The following is a 16,238-nucleotide window of genomic DNA, read 5'->3' as shown; positions in this document are numbered from 1 at the left end:
TACATTAACTAAATTCAAAATGTTTTTACTCCATAAAACTTCATGGTAAAAGCATGTAATGAGCAATACACTGAATTGGGGTATAATGTTTTAAAAAGTTCAAATATGTAAATTGCAATATCTACATTCTTAATCTGGTCAAGCTAACATATGAATAAACAGCTTATCATAATATGATTTTATACTGATACAGATCAGTTATCAATTTGAATTTCATTGAGATGCAGCTATCAAAACAAATGACTCACTGCATTTTATAATAAATCAAAAAAGAGGGGGAGACATTAACACACACGCACAAACAGAAGCAGGTGCACAGAGCACACCTGAGGCATACTAAATTTAACGGCTGTTTAGCACATGAAACAAAACAACCACACAAAAAGATATCACAGGATCCACCTTAACCAATTTTCAGTGCCCATGCAGGCAGATGAATTGTTTTTACACACCACATGTCGTAAAGGTAGTGCATCCAGCTTATGTTATTGAAATGATGAAGAGATTAGGCTACATAATTGCAGTGGTGGAATATGACTTAGCCCGTATACTCAAGTACTGTTCTTAAGTATAATTTTGATCTCTCAGAAGGACAGAAAGGAGGTGTTGAAAGGAAACTGGATAAATTGGGAGACACCATTAACAACTGGTGCTGAAAGATTTGGTATGAAGATCAAGCAGCAAAAAACCCAAACACAGAAAGAACCATCAGCCCAGCCCAAGTGCAGAAGACATCAGGAATTAGAAAGACTTGTGAAGGAAAGACAGATGAGAACACAGTAGAAGAAAGCCACTGAGGAGGAAAAGAAAGGGCTCGAGGCACTGCAGGCGGAAATAAAACAATGCATGACAAAGCTTGGAGGACCAGAGTGTTTGAGAATACAATATAAGAAGAAAGAACAGGCAAGGACTGACTTCTACAGGGACCCATACAGGTTCATCAAAAGCCTTTTTGATGAGGAGAGGAGTGGGTTCCTTAGGGCGCCAGTAAAGAAACTGGAGGAATACCTGAGGAACAGCTATTACGACACCCAGAGGCAGAAGCCAGTCACACCATAAAGCGGGCAAGAACAGCATCAGCACCAGAGCCCAATGGTATCCTCTGTAAAATGTACAGGAACACCCCGGGTGTTCTGAAGCACCTCTGGAGTTTACTTTGGGTGGCATGGGAAAAGGTTATTGTGCATAAAGCATGGCGAAGGGCAGGAGGAATAGTAATGCCCAAAGAAAAGGACTCCGTTACTCAGTTCAGCCAGATCTGCCTTCTTAATGTGGAGGGAAAGATCTTTTTTGGTGTCATGGCCCAAAGACTCTCAACATTGTTGCTGAGCAATTTCATCACCACGACAGTACAGAAAGCAGGAACATGTGTTTTCTCAGGATGTCTGGAACATGCCAGCATCATCTGACATCAGATTCAGACTGCTAAGAAGAAAACCTCCATGTGGTGTTCCTGGATCTAGCTAACTCCTTTTGATCTGTGCCACATGAGACCCTGTGGGCAGCGTTTGATTTCTTCCAGGTCCCAGAGAGCATCACAAGATTGGTCAAGGCCAATTTCCAGGACCTCCAGTTCTGCGTAACTACAGAGGACAGCACCACTGGCCAGCTGCCTTTGGAGAAAGGCAGAATGGCGAGCTGGACCATTTCTCCCCTGGCCTTCACCACGGCAATGGAGCTCATCATTCAAGTATCAAAATGGTTAGTCAGAAGAGAGCGCCTGAACAGTAGACTGCAGCTTCCTCCAATTAGAGTGTATATGGATGATATGACTATAGTAACAACAACAAAAGCATGTACCAAACGCCTATTGGAGGCAAACATCAACTGAGCTTGAATGGAGATATAACCCAGTAAGACCCGCAGTATCGCCACTGAGAAGGGCCGGCTCAACGAAGTAAAGTTCCAAATCCATGGTGAGCCAATACCAACGGTCATGGAGATACCCATTAAAAGCCTTGGACAATAGTATAACCCAGAGCTTAAAAACACCAAGGAGTTGGAGCAACTAAAACATGACACAATCAGTGGCCTCAAGCAGATTGACAGCACTGCACTCCCCGGGAAGCTGAAACCTGGTGTTTCCAGTTTGGCCTGCTGTCCCAACTCATATGGCCTGTTACCATGTACAAGTTCCGTCTGACTTATGTCATGAGACTGGAGAACTCGTTAATGCAGAAGTGAGGAAATGGCTGGGTCTACCAAGATGTCTTAGCAGCATAGGGCTCTACGGAAATGGAGCCCTGTCACTGCCCATCTCCAGTCTCATGGAGGGATTCCCGGCCGCTGCAGTTGCTGATGCAAAATCTGCCCTTCAGCACTGGGACATAGAGGGCCATGTCCAACGAGGCAGAGGGGGATTTGGCCTGGGAGAAAAGAAACCCACGTGTCAAAAGGCTTCACAGGCTGAACGCTGGCTGCTGGTGGTGGAGGAAGTGTGCTGCCAGGAAGAAGCTAGCAGGTGTGCCACAGCCTTATCAGCCAGGCAAGGCTGCTGGATGAGGTGAGAGGAGTAAAATCACATGGCTGAGCCACTTAGCTTGGAGTCCAATCTGTTGATGTTCATAACTGCTGATGAGTTGCAATGGTGGCTCTACCTGGTGATCATATCCAGGACCAACGCCAAGCTGCCAAAGTGCTGAATCTTCAGGGATTGTATCACCATGTCCTACTTAATGAATTTAATATAAATCAACTAATGAATTATAGGTTAAGCTATAAAATAATAAGAATTAGCCCCACCTTTAGGAGCTGCAACATCAATGCCTCACTAATATAATCCAGTCATCAGAATCAGAAATACTTTATTAATCCCTGAGGGGAAATTCTTGTGTCACAGTTGCACACATTGCACATCAAGGCATAAAAGAATAGAAATATTAATAGAAGTTGGTAGGTAAAGAAAAATATAAATATAAAAAGTATAAATATAAAATCTAAAGAAAAATATATAAAGGAGTATGGATATGTACAATATTTACATTTTTAACAGAACTGTGATGAACAGTAGTAGTGAATAAATGCAGAAATTGCTGCAGAGAATATTGCACATCGAATATCATAACAGAGAATATTGCACAGAATGTATTGCACTACAAGGTCCAATTTAATAAGTGTCTGTGTGTCAGACACATTGAGGGAGGAGTTAAAGAGTCTGATGGCCACAGGCAGGAATGACTTCCTGTGGTGTTCTGTGGTGCATTTTGGGGGAATGAGTCTTGCACTGAAAGTGCTCCTGTGTTTGAGCAGCACATCATGGAGTGGGTGGGAGACATTGTCCAACATGACGTGTAGCTTGGACAGCATCCTCCTCTCTGACACCACCGACAGAGTCCAGCTCCACCCCCACAACGTCACGGTCCTTGCGGATCAGTTTGTTGAGTCTGTTAGAGTCTGCTACCCTCAACCTGCTGCCCCAGCATGCAACAGCAAACAGGATAGCACTGGCTACCACAGACTCATAAAACATCCTCAGCATCGTCCTGCAGATGTTGAGGGACCTCAGCCTCCTCAGAAAATAGAGACAGCTCTGGCCCTTCCTGTAGAGGGCTTGAGTGTTCTTGGCCCAGTCCAGTTTATCGTCAAAGTGCGCTCCCAGGTATTTGTATTCCTCACTGATGATGGAAACAGAGGTCACTGGTGCCTTGGCTCTCTTTCCAAGGCACCAGTGACCTCTGTTTCCATAGAGGGGTTTAGTGTGGACATTGTGGAGGACTACAAGTACCTGGGAGTGCACATAATATAATTTAAATCTGAAGAGTCTGAAATGGGCCATTCTGCATAATGAATACTTTTGAATACTTTTATATTTTATGCTATTCAATATTTAGTTTAGTTCACTTTACTGATATTGTGTGATATGCAGTTTTAAATCAGTATATTATTAAATTAGTGTACACATATAGTTAAAAATTGTAATTTGTAAATTGTAATTTATAGATCAGATCAGCAGAGTCATGCAGCATATCAGCAGCTTGGAGGCAGCAGCGGGCACACAAATCGTCTAAGCTTTGTTTATGTTCGCGCGAGACACTGTAACTTTCCGGAAACTGAGACACGAGGCGAGGAAAACATTTTCCACCGGCTTCTTTCTCTTTGTCCACCCACTTCCCTGCATCAGCCACATTAACACCATGGCGACTGTAGTCGATACAAAACTATACGACCTTCTCGGAGTGTCTCCATCCGCCACTGAAAATGAGCTGAAGAAGGTAATTACACAAGAAAGGCTGAAGAAACTACGACATTAGATTACGTTTCTGTTTCGACTTTCAAAAACTTAAAATTGCTTCAATCAGGAAATGCGTTGCTGTGCACAGCTAGCTAACGTTAGCTGTGCTAACTGTTATCCTGCTAGCAAGCTAACTGGCCTGGATGTTGATGTGACGATGCGGCTCTAACGTTTAATGATTAACGTTATGGGTTCAATGAAGTCCGGTGATTTTTCGATTTTTAGCCAAAATCAGTCAGAAATTGTTTTATATTGTCTTAAACAGTTGACTTCAATAACACAACTCGCACCTAAAGTTGAGTTAACCCAAGTTAGCTTGTGACGTTACGAATCAAGCGATTGACCTCACGTTAGCTTTAGCTCAGGTGTTTGTCGTGTATATTAGCTAGCTCGGCTTGTCGAAGGTTGTAGAAAGAGGTAACGTTAATGATCGTTTGTGCTTCTCAAACGAAACGGACTCAAGGATGGCTGACGGACACACATTGATGTAGTCCGTGTGACAAAATAATCAGAAGAAGCCGCCTTGATGTTTGCATTAAAGTTAGCGTTACAGTAACTTAAGCTAATGATAACGTTTTCGCTAAGTGTCATCTTCAACTGGCATCATTACAGTGGGGCCTGAGTGTTGTTTCACCCCCAGATTAGTCGAGCCAGTTCAACGCTATTCATTGAGTTAAACTGTTAAGATTGAACCCATCCTCTGCCAGCATTGGCTAACGTTAACTAGCTGACTACACATAGCGTGCCGTTTTAGTTAACCATCTCCTTGTGAGCTAGCCTAATTAGGACGCGAGCATTATACATGTGTGGTGTCCAGTATATATATCCAGACAGCTCTGTTTCCATGCTTTAACTTTATTAAACAGGATGGAAACCGCTTGTCACATTTGCTAACTAGAGCGACATCGCAACCTCATCTGTGGCTAGTGTTAGCAAGATATGCTGATTAGCTTACTAGAGTTTCCTTCAACGTTAGTGAATCTATTGTCAGACATTTTGAACTGCCGCTTTTCGACAAAATGGTAATTTCGGGTGAAGTGTAGTTAAAAATGTTGAGCTACTCTCTCGCCACTCTAGGAGACTGATCGTTAATCAGGAACCCATTGAACACGAGCTTAACGGTGTTTGAAAGCTTAACGCAGTTAACAGGTAGTGTAACATCAGGTTTCGTCTGAGGGGCACGTGTGATTGCGTCAACAGTAAGTTGAAAAAGGTTACTTAATGTGTTGAGTCATGCAGATGCTTGGGTCCAGTAAACAAGGCATGGTTAACGTTAGCTAATACAGCACCCTGTTTTGTGTTTTCTTAGGCATACCGGAAACTGGCAAAAGAATACCACCCTGACAAGAACCCAAATGCTGGTGACAAGGTAAGACACCTGTGATAGTCTCCTCTGATTTAAATACCGACCGAACTTATTCATTAAAGCCCTGTTTAACAGTGGATAGGTTATGTTCTTTCTGTTTAAATTAAAATGGGGAGCAAAAAAGAATAATTGGTATGGCATTTGGTATGTTGGACCATTGTTGCCTCAACAAAAGAGTTTAAGAACTTGTTTTTTGGAGGGGCAGTTGGAACCAAAGCTTTGTCTTCTCTCTAAAGTTTGCCTTTTTTCATAAGCTGTTTTTACGACGTGTGTCCATCAGTGTCCAGTATGGTAAATGTAATGTAAAAATTTCAACTTGCAATTGTTGTGATGGTTGTGCTGCCAGACAGTGTGGAATTAGTGTCCCTTGGGAGACAAATTTCTCCATTAAAGGCTAATCCTAACCTAAAATAGTTAAATAAATACATTAAAGGAGCCACCGTGTGGAGACCAAATGCCGAGTTAATATTCTGGAGAAATCCAATACCATGACAATTACCATGAGCGAACAACGACACAGCAAGAAGTGTAACTAACTAAGCTAAGTTGTGGGACAGGTTGCTAACAAATGCGAAGAGGACCCAGAGAAAGCACACCATCTTCAGACAGCGATACTCACTCCTGCCACGATAGCTAACGTCACAACAACAGCATGTCTTGGAAAACTAGAAATTAAGCTGAAGTCATTAACGTTACCTGACACACAGATCACAGATAGTGTTTTGTGGCTCAGTCCGAGCCACTTTGTTTCCCATTTACAGAAACTCTGCTGTGTACAAACACTGGATTGTGAGGAGATATTCGCTGCATTTGACAAAGCGTGCATTAGATTAGAATTGCACAGCACCTTGAATGTATATTTCTGATTATATATTGTCACAGTGGTCTAAATTTACAAATTACTGTAAGGTATGAATACTGTTTTATTAAAACCATCAAAAGCTCTCCATAATATTGTTCTTAGCGTAAAAGGTTGCATTTTGGGAACATTAAGTTAACAAACTTTAAGAATTATGGCCTCTCTTCCATTGTTCCCCATGTGAGGAGTGCCATTTTCTCAGCAGGGATCACATTGTTAGAAAATGGCAACTTCCGGAAAGTAAGCCTAAAGTCAGTATTTGTTAAAGGGAAGAGACTTGAAATTTAGCAAATGAAGCGTGTGCTACTCAGCTCATCCTTTCCAGTGTCAAGGAGATGGACACACAACTCAGATTTGTTTTGTTGAGATAATATCAGAGAGATGCTGATTCAACTGCAGTAATGTCAGTGGTTCCCACATATAGACTTTACTTGGGCAGGCCACTCAGGTATTTTGCAATCAAATTTAGCTTTTTGCAGAATAACCCGCAGAGAGACATGTTATCTGGTATTACGTTACAAGATGCGGACACGGTGGATATGTTACAAGCATGGACCAGGTAAAGCAACATTGAACACCGGTGCAGATGTCATTCAGTACCATGTTGGTTTCAATTGCTTTGATAAGCTACGTCATTAACGAGCCTCCTCCACATGCGGCGCACCTGCTGCTGAAAACAGAATAGCGGGTGGAAAAATTCAAGAGTTCTGTCTTTTCAGTGACTTTATAAAATGTACTGCTGATGGAGAAAGTAAGCAGATCAGAAACCTACCGGGAGAGAGAATCAAAGATGCGGGGCAAGCCGGTGTGTGTGTGGGGGGGGGGGGAGAGAACTGAAGGGGAAAGGAGCAAATTCAAGTAGCGAGTAAACACTAAAATAAGGCGGAGAAGGTAGAATTAAAGTGGTGAAATAAGAAATAAACTACTAGATATCAAAATACACCCAAGCTGCTGCCACAGTACACTTGTCTTTTAATTTGTAGTTTTAAATTGTAGTATTTGGAATCCTGTTGAATTGCTTTAGTTTCTGTGTGCTTCCACTGTTGGGACTGTATCTTGTTACATTTTTGTTGTTGTTTTCTTCCCTCTCAAAACATAGTTCAAAGAAATCAGCTTTGCCTATGAGGTGCTGACCAACCCTGAAAAGAAGGAACTTTATGACCGCTATGGAGAACAGGGCTTGCGGGAAGGAGGTGGGGGTGGACCAGGGATGGACGATATCTTCTCACACATTTTTGGCGGTGGCCTCTTTGGATTCATGGGTGGCCAGGGTGGTCGTTCAAGGAATGGAGGTCGGAGGAGAGGAGAGGACATGGTCCATCCACTCAAGTAAGACCAAGCGTGTAGACTTTGCATATAGGCTACTTGAGTGAACTGTTTGTACTTCATGTTCAATAATTCTTTTATATTTGGAAGTTGTTAAAATGTCCTTGATGTTCTGAGCAAGCCATTGTTGTACTCTAGCTCTGCTGTATGGTGTCACTGACAGTATCTAAACATCTCACTTGTTCTGCAGGGTGTCACTGGATGACCTTTACAATGGAAAAACAACTAAACTACAACTTAGCAAGAATGTACTGTGTAGCACATGTAATGGGTAAGTTGCATATGACTCCAGCATGATGCTGTAGTCAACATTGATGTCTGCTTGACTGTCTAGTCTAGTTACAGCTTTATGGTTTCGTTAAGCTTGTTACGTTTCCCAAGTTTCTAACAATAAATCTATATCTTGGTGTGTATGTATGCAGGCAGGGAGGCAAGACGGGCGCCGTACAAAAATGTACAACATGTAGGGGGCGTGGCATGCGCGTCATGATCAGGCAGCTGGCCCCAGGGATGGTCCAACAGATGCAGTCTGTGTGCACTGACTGTAATGGCGAAGGTAAGGGGCTCAGTGATCTAAACTGTAATCAGGCATTTCTTGTGTGTTTTATTGTGGCCCCGCCTGCACAGATCCCTCATGTTGTTTTCTCTAACTCGCTCCAGGGGAAGTTATCAGTGAGAAAGACCGCTGTAAAAAATGTGAGGGCAAGAAAGTCGTGAAGGAGGTGAAGATTCTAGAGGTACACGTGGACAAGGGCATGAAGCACGGCCAGAAAATTACCTTTGGAGGGGAGGCTGACCAGGCACCTGGCGTCGAGCCTGGGGATATTGTCCTTGTCCTGCAGGAAAAAGATAATGAGGTAGGTGGGCCTGTTCCCCAATACTGCAGCCATGCTCATGTTAACCTGCCCTCACATGACACTAATAGGGAGGAAAATATCCTTTACGACAAAGTTTTGCTTATTTCACGGTTTTCTGTGGCAGTTACTGATTATGTCATGACTGTAAAAAGATGACTACAGTTCCAAGCCAACTTCTCTCACCTGGCCACAACTTCCTGTTATAGTGTTAATTTCAGTTTATATTCTTTTGTGGGCCTTCACTGTCATAGTAAAAGCCAAATTGAAGTAGGTCACAAACACTGTACTATCTGCATGCGTCTTTAGCTTTGCTTTATCCCTTTCGATGCATTGTGCTCGGGCTTGGTGTAATTTTTTTAATTTATTCTTTCCTTAATCCAGTGTTGATATTAAAATTAATGCATGCATGACCTGTCTGATTTAGATGGCAAGAAAAACCTTAATTAGTGTAATATCCTACCTTGGTCCGAATACTGAGTGGAATGTAACCGTTTTGTGTGACAGATGAATAAATAGAAAAATAACACTGTCAGAAAGATTGTTTCACACTGGGAAGCAGTTACAGGAGAGTTTTCACAGTCTGTGCACTTGTCATGCGTGGATGTTGATTCAGGTAAGCTAGCCTAGGACAATAAAGCAGATAGGCGACCTGGCCATTGTGTTTTTTTTCTTTATTCCATCCTTCCCAGGGCAAATTGATAGTTTCTTTATCTGCAGTGCTTAGAGGAATGATAAAGTAGTACAATGGCCAATTGGTTTTGAGTCTGAAAAGACATTTAGGGTGTTTCATGTGGTGGATAGCCCAAATGCATACTGGGTTTCCACTCGTACTTGAGTGAGCAAATTAAGTTATATACAATTTCTGCGACAGGGTTACAGAGTTGAATGAGCCGTTTGCACAGTGCTGTGTTGTCAGAGCTGGCCATTGTACAACGACGTGGAATTATGGGAACGGACACCTGCCGTGATGAATACTGGCCAACGTATAATAACCAAATTCTTTTGATTTAAAATGTAATATAATGTCCGAATATTTTAGTGGATGGCTGGCTACAGCAAAACGGATAATATTGTATGTTATTCCTTTGTTCTGTAAATAAACAAAGGGTGTGAGTTGTGTTTTTTTTTTGTTTTTTTTTTTAAAAAGACTTAACTGCACGGTCATGAAAAGTTAATCAATATTTTTAACTATCTCTTTTCTCTCAATTTCCAGACATTCAGGCGAGATGGCAACGACCTGTTCATGAACCACAAGATTGGGCTGGTGGAGGCGCTGTGCGGCTTCCAGTTTATGCTGAAGCACTTAGACGGAAGACAGATTGTTGTGAAGTACCCAGCTGGCAAAGTCATTGAACCAGGTTAACTCTCTTGATACTACATCTGTTTCTCTTCAATACTTTTAACATTTCAGCAATCAGATTTATCTTGAACACGTTGTATACTGATGAGGTAAAAGCTCTGATGGCGTTGTTGCAGGACAAAGGACGTGTTACATTAACATGTCCTCACACCTGAGCAGGCGTCCTGACGAGGCTGTGTGCTCTGTTGCCTAAAAGTTTGCGCAGAGAAGGTTGTCTCTGTGCATCACTAGAAAGGCGTCATGAGTGGTTAGCTTTTACTCACACTGTGAATATTTAATGACACTGTGCACATTTTGTAACCTTTCAACGCAAGTAAAATAATAACAGACTGGGTTCCTCCTGAGTGCTAACAACAACAACAACAACAACAACAAGGAGGCACATTAAGAAGGTACTTAGCAGCTCCTGTGATGCTGGATAAGGCTGCCAGAGACAAGGACACATCAACAGTAATTGATAAACGAGGGGAGATAAGGCTCATAAACATCCTCTGTCAGAGTTTTGGCAAACGTTACGAGTCAGACGTGTTCCTCTTAGGCTTCTATTGTCCATTCACAGTTTACATATACACTAAATGTTTATTTGTACCTTTTTCAGGCTCGGTCCGTGTGGTGCGAGGCGAGGGGATGCCACAGTACCGAAACCCCTTCGAGAAGGGAGATCTGTATATAAAGTTTGACGTCCAGTTTCCCGACAACAACTGGATCAGCCCTGAGAAACTTGTGGTATGACATGTTACTCCTTTGATTATTAACCGTCTATCATCTTCTGGTGTTATTTGGCTCATTACAGTGAACATGAAAACATTCAGAACAGCTATTGGCCCAAAGTAGTACCTCATCATACCCAACCAGTGTTGACTGGTCGGGATTGTAATGTTTGTCATGACATGTTAAGTCCGATTAGGAATTTAGACCTTTAAATTCCAGAGTGACTTAGCTGCCTCAACAGCAATAAAATCAGAAACACAAAGTAGAGTTAAGATTTTAGGCTCCTCTGTTGGGTTTCTTAGCACATTTATATGGGGGAGAATGTACTTTGAGCAAGTCATTATCAAAATCATCTTATTAGCCCTAGTTTGTGTTTAAAGGTTTGAGATCAGAAATGCTATTGAAGCATCGAGTAACTTAAACAGACTTATTCTTTTTAAAGCTTTGAAGGAAAGTGGTTTGATGTTGGCATCGATGTTGGAATAAAAGGACCACGCTACTCTTAATCTGAAATAACCAAAGATTTACATTAAAAGTTTGTCAAACTGCTACAGCTCACCCATAAAGTGTGGCCAGTGTGATGTTAACATGCGTACCCTGGTGGATGCGTGTGTGCTAGCTTTGGTGAAAAACAAGTAATGTAAGTAAGGAGAAAGCAGATGCTTGCTGTGTTGTGTGTTCTCATTTCGTAGCTCTTTTCCTATTTATTAACTATTGATATTGGACCAACAAATATAAAAATTCAGTGTTTCAGCTTCTCGAGTGTAAATATTTTCTGGCTTTCTAAGTCATCTGTGATTGGAAACAGAATATATTTGGACAGTTTGTTGTACAAAGCAAGATGTAGCCGTGGGAACGGGAATTTCAGCTGTTTGCTGAAATTCTTTAGACTAAATGATTAATGAAGAAAATAGTCTGTAGATTAAAAGATGATGAAGAGTTATTAGTTGAAGCCATATTACAAATTACTTTCTTAAGGGAAATCTTTAAAAAAAATTTTTATTTCAGTTGGACTTCAGATGATAAATTGATGTTACAGGTCTTCAATTAATTTTTAATTGAAGACCTGTAACATCAATTTATTGGTACTGTATAGAAATGTGTAATTGTGTTACACAGCTAAGATCAACTAAAGCGAGTAAACACACATGTTCCTTTCAGTATTTTTTAATGAGAAAGCTTAGTCCTCTGCAAGTAAGAATTTGCAGATATTTATACCAGCAACTCCCTTCAGGGATTAGAGCTTTCTCGCCATAAATGGGTGACTTATTGAGCACTTACTTTCACACAGTAACACTTCTTATTTTCCCACTCTGAGTACAGCTGATTTTGGTTCCCCAATAACGGCTAAGTTCCTCTTTTAGCACACTACTGGGTGGTTAGGAAACATGAAGCTATCTGATAAAGCTGGATGATGATGAATGTTTTCCATGTGCAGGAGCTGGAGGACATGCTGCCCTCCCGATCAGAGCCGCCCATCATCACCGGAGACACAGAGGAGGTTGACCTGCAGGATTATGATGTCAGCCAGAGCTCGACATCGGGTAGCCGCAGAGAGGCCTACAACGACAGCTCCGACGAAGAGGGCGGCCACCACGGGCCAGGGGTACAGTGTGCCCACCAGTAATCATGCGCTCACACACACACACACGCAACCCACGCTGTACTTGGGGAGAAAATGTACAAGTTGCAGAGTGAACAAGGAGGCAGGTCAGACTTAAAAGGCTTGGTAGTTCCTCAGACACAGTTCAAAAAGACATTGAGTCATGGCACCTGGAGTTGTTGAAACACTGTAATATTGTGCTGGGCTTATTTTGGTCTATGTCTGAGGAACTCGCACCGGGGCAGCCAAAGACCGCACCTGAAACAGATTTAGACACTTAAAAGAAGAATTTCAGGTAGAAGTCACAAAGTATTTAAGATGTATCAAAACAAATGGTTGCCCCAATGAATGTCATGTTAGGATGACGATCTGGTGTTCAAGGTGAACCCCTCACCCCTCTACTCCTGTCTCCCCTGTAAAAGTCCGTTCCCCTCTGCTAATAGGAGATCAGTCGAAGAAAGGAATGTTTCTTGTTTGCCGAGTGTGTGACATGCATTTTGTTTTCATAGTATTTACAATGATTAATTTAAAAACTAACCAATGTGCATACACAGACAAAGCAGCTGAGCAATGTGACATGCAGATCCTTGGACTCATGTATTCATAGATTCTTTCACTCAGCGCCATTTGTAGGATTTGTTTCTGATTTTTACAGCTTTATTCTCTTTTGTAGGTTTTTACTTGTTTTTTTTTTGTTTTTTTTTCCTTTCTATATATTTTAATTGAAACTGAAAATTGGTTATTGTGTATATCATTGAACTGGTTGTTGGTAAGCTTCATCAGCTGCTGTATTCAAAGCTGTGTGATTTTTAAAAAAGAAAAATGACAAGTGAAATGACAAACGTATAGCCTGTATCTGTGCTGCGACCACGTGCATGTAAAAAGCTTTGGTTCCTGCACTTATCAAACATCAAGTGAAGCAGCACACTTCTTAAGAAAATGTCTATGAAGTTGTTGAATAAATTGTTGAAATATCACATGCTGTGTGTCTTGCCTTGTTTTCTTCCTTCTCAATAATTGCAACAAAAACATTAAAACACCCGTAGTGTTTGTATGTAGCTAAGCAGATGTCTTAGCTGCTTTAGGGGTCGGGGGGGAGTATCAGCTGTTTCTTTCCAGAAACAATGTGTCAGTGACTAGAACAAATCCACAGATACTGTCGGTGTTGTGTGCCAACTACTTTCAATAACTGTTGACAGCAGATGCCACAAGACCAAAATGGCTTGATGCTCATTTTAGATCTAGCCTTCCTAAAAAAACTTTCCATCATCAGTCATCCCATAAAAGTGAATGACATCACACTGTCCTCAATGCAGCCTGACTTTAATGAAGACAAACAATATGCTGTAATGGCCTCTGCTGAATTGTTGAGTGATGATCACAGTTGCAGTTTCTTCTTTGACTACATTGTAAGTTGTTTCATTTCGATAGACTATAGGTGTTTCTGTTTCTTTACCTACATTAAACTTGCGTAGATTGAAAGAGCAACAAATATTTTCCACCTACCTGTAATGCTGGTTTTAATTGCCCAGGTAGTTTTGGTAACTGACCCTCATTTTTAGGCAAGAGTACACCGATCAGCTGAGGCTTTTGGTTGCAACATTTTAATTTAAACCAAAATAGTTCTTCCAAAAAATGGGGAAGAAATGGTTCCAAACGGTGGCAAGAAAACATGACTAGGGAGCTTGCTAGCTTAAGAGGCAGCAGACAACACCACTGTCATGAAAAGTCAAATATTTGAAATATGAAAAGTGGCATAAAATACAAGGGGAAAATGCTATTATGAAATAAAATTTAAGTCCATAAAACTTGCGATAATAAGGATGAAAGGACATTTTAGAGCAACATGAGATACTGCATTTATATAATTTCTTACATTTTGTCAAGTTTTTGTTTCATTTAAATATATCCCACAATTTATTCATGCGATTATTTATCTCATAACTGTATAATACTGATCCCTTGGAGCTGCATCCACTTAAACCAGAAACGTAAACGTCCAAAAGTTTGCACTGACACGACCCTACTTTTAGCGTTAGGATGTTTGTGAATACGGCCCCTGGATTCCTTCGCCTTGTGTCCATTTACGATATGTTTATTTACATCTTTTTTTATTCAATCTTGTCTGTTATAGTTTTGGTGTCTCATTCAGCTGTAGTGTGCAGACATGGCCACAGGGAGGTAGTGCTGTCTCCAAATAATCTGCCTCCCAAGAAGAGGGACCGGGTTTCCACTTAACCGAAGGAGCTTCTGCATGTATTTATCATGCAGAGGAACTGTGACACATCACATATTTGACAACCAAGTGCAGCATTTTCAGAGTTATTCAAATTAGTTTCAGGGTTCAGTGATGTTTGTATTTAGTCCATAACTTAAATGCCAACAAGCAGAAATTATAGCGAGTCTTTTTCACACCCTACCTAAGTCAACGTTTTGGTTTTCATGACACCTCTAATTCATGTTACCAGTATCTAGGCCAAACGTGAACTTAATTTACCTTTTAAATTTCAATCTTACAAGTTCCCATCTCATTACAACCTCTTTTCATCGGCAATGTAAAACGCTGTGCTCACATGTCTTCTGTCCCGTAGGTAGCGCGGTTATCAGCCAACGTCAACACCAATTAACTTTACTATTACGTCATTGACACATGTGACTATTCATAATGTGCTATTTCAGAAACCGTAGCATCGGCGCCGTGGCTTAGTTGGTTAAAGCGCCTGTCTAGTAAACAGGAGATCCTGGGTTCGAATCCCAGCGGTGCCTTTTACTGAATGTCTCTCCTCTTTCCCGTTAGTTATTAAACACTAATTTAATCTTTCTCTTATTAAAGGTGATACACTGACGTTATTTTCTCCCTCTAGAAACAGTTCCCGTGGCGTGGCGGGTGTGAAAACGCAGACATTTCACGTAAAAGTACTTTGGCGGAGACATCTGCAGTACACTCTTCTGACCACATGGGGCGGCAGTGAAACGGCCTACTGAGCCAAGAATCCGTCAGGCTACAATGGAGGGACTGGGTGAAGAAAATCATGAAGAGACCGTATATTGGATCTACTCTTCATTTCAGCAAGCAAACGCAGTTTATGGTGTCACCTATACTTCAGGACGGTGTCTACAGATTATATCCAACTGTCTGTTACATTCAGTTCGGGAGTGAAGAGGGAAGAAGACCTAAAAACAAGGAATAGTATGGACCACTTTGTCCTGTTAGATGCGGCAAGCCGAACACAGACTGGACCACAGTTAGAGCGGAAGTTAGACGGTGTGTTCTTCAAAATAAGACCCGCAAAACACGATGTCTTTTAGGTTTTAAACGCACATCTTGCACCACCACCATTACACCATGCATTTTTGTTTTATATCCTAACGCTAGAAAGACCAAATCATAACTGAGGTACTTAACTTTTAAAACTGTAAAGCCATAATTTGGGAAGAGTGTTAGCCTTTCATCAAAGTCTGTCGTTGACATACATTAAGACAGGAGTTTTCTAAGTCTTAGATTTCGGGCCTCCCCTCAGTCAAAGCTTGGAAAACAGTGCCCCATCCACCACATCTTTAGTTTACTTGGTAAGTTTCGCTCAATTCCTGGATGCCTATGGATTTGTGATTATATTATTTGCTCCCATAGACACTCAACATTTGAGCCAAAATAGCCTAACATTGCTGTTTGGCATAACTCAGGACTACACCAAATAGTTACAAAAAAGATCTGTCCTAAGGCATTTATTAGTTTCTGACTATGATGGGGGGGGGGGGGGATCTATGTGATCTAATTTTGATAACTAATCAATAAGTAATGTAATTGTAGATGTAGAATGTAATATTGTTTCACTTCCATTCACTGAGCCTCCCCTGATACTGTTTGGAGCCCCCCTGGGGAGGCTCGCCTCACACTTTGAAAACCCCTACATTAAAACATTCT

The 16,238-nt window shown here is 41.4% G+C and overlaps 1 protein-coding gene and 1 non-coding gene across 2 annotated transcripts; both read left to right on the top strand.

Moving 5' to 3' along the window:
* Window positions 1-4,042: 4,042 nt before the first annotated feature.
* Window positions 4,043-13,290, top strand: dnaja2a (DnaJ heat shock protein family (Hsp40) member A2a). Its single transcript, XM_038701294.1, has 9 exons — window positions 4,043-4,211; window positions 5,541-5,600; window positions 7,556-7,785; window positions 7,973-8,053; window positions 8,205-8,338; window positions 8,443-8,639; window positions 9,853-9,997; window positions 10,598-10,725; window positions 12,149-13,290. Exons 1-9 carry the CDS (start codon window positions 4,134-4,136, stop codon window positions 12,335-12,337), a joined length of 1,242 nt encoding a protein of 413 aa, XP_038557222.1. The 5' UTR covers window positions 4,043-4,133; the 3' UTR covers window positions 12,338-13,290.
* Window positions 13,291-15,005: 1,715 nt separating this feature from the next.
* On the top strand, window positions 15,006-15,079 carry trnat-agu. The gene has a single exon. It is a non-coding gene; the product is annotated as a tRNA-Thr (tRNA).
* Window positions 15,080-16,238: the final 1,159 nt, after the last annotated feature.

This window comes from Micropterus salmoides, unplaced genomic scaffold (genome assembly GCF_014851395.1).
Source record: "Micropterus salmoides isolate LMB-PRFRI ecotype aquatic unplaced genomic scaffold, ASM1485139v1 Ms_hic_scaffold_6, whole genome shotgun sequence".
Lineage (NCBI taxonomy): Eukaryota > Metazoa > Chordata > Actinopteri > Centrarchiformes > Centrarchidae > Micropterus > Micropterus salmoides.
The sequence above is the reverse complement of the archived record's forward strand: the minus strand, read 5'-3'. Positions and strand labels throughout refer to the sequence as shown.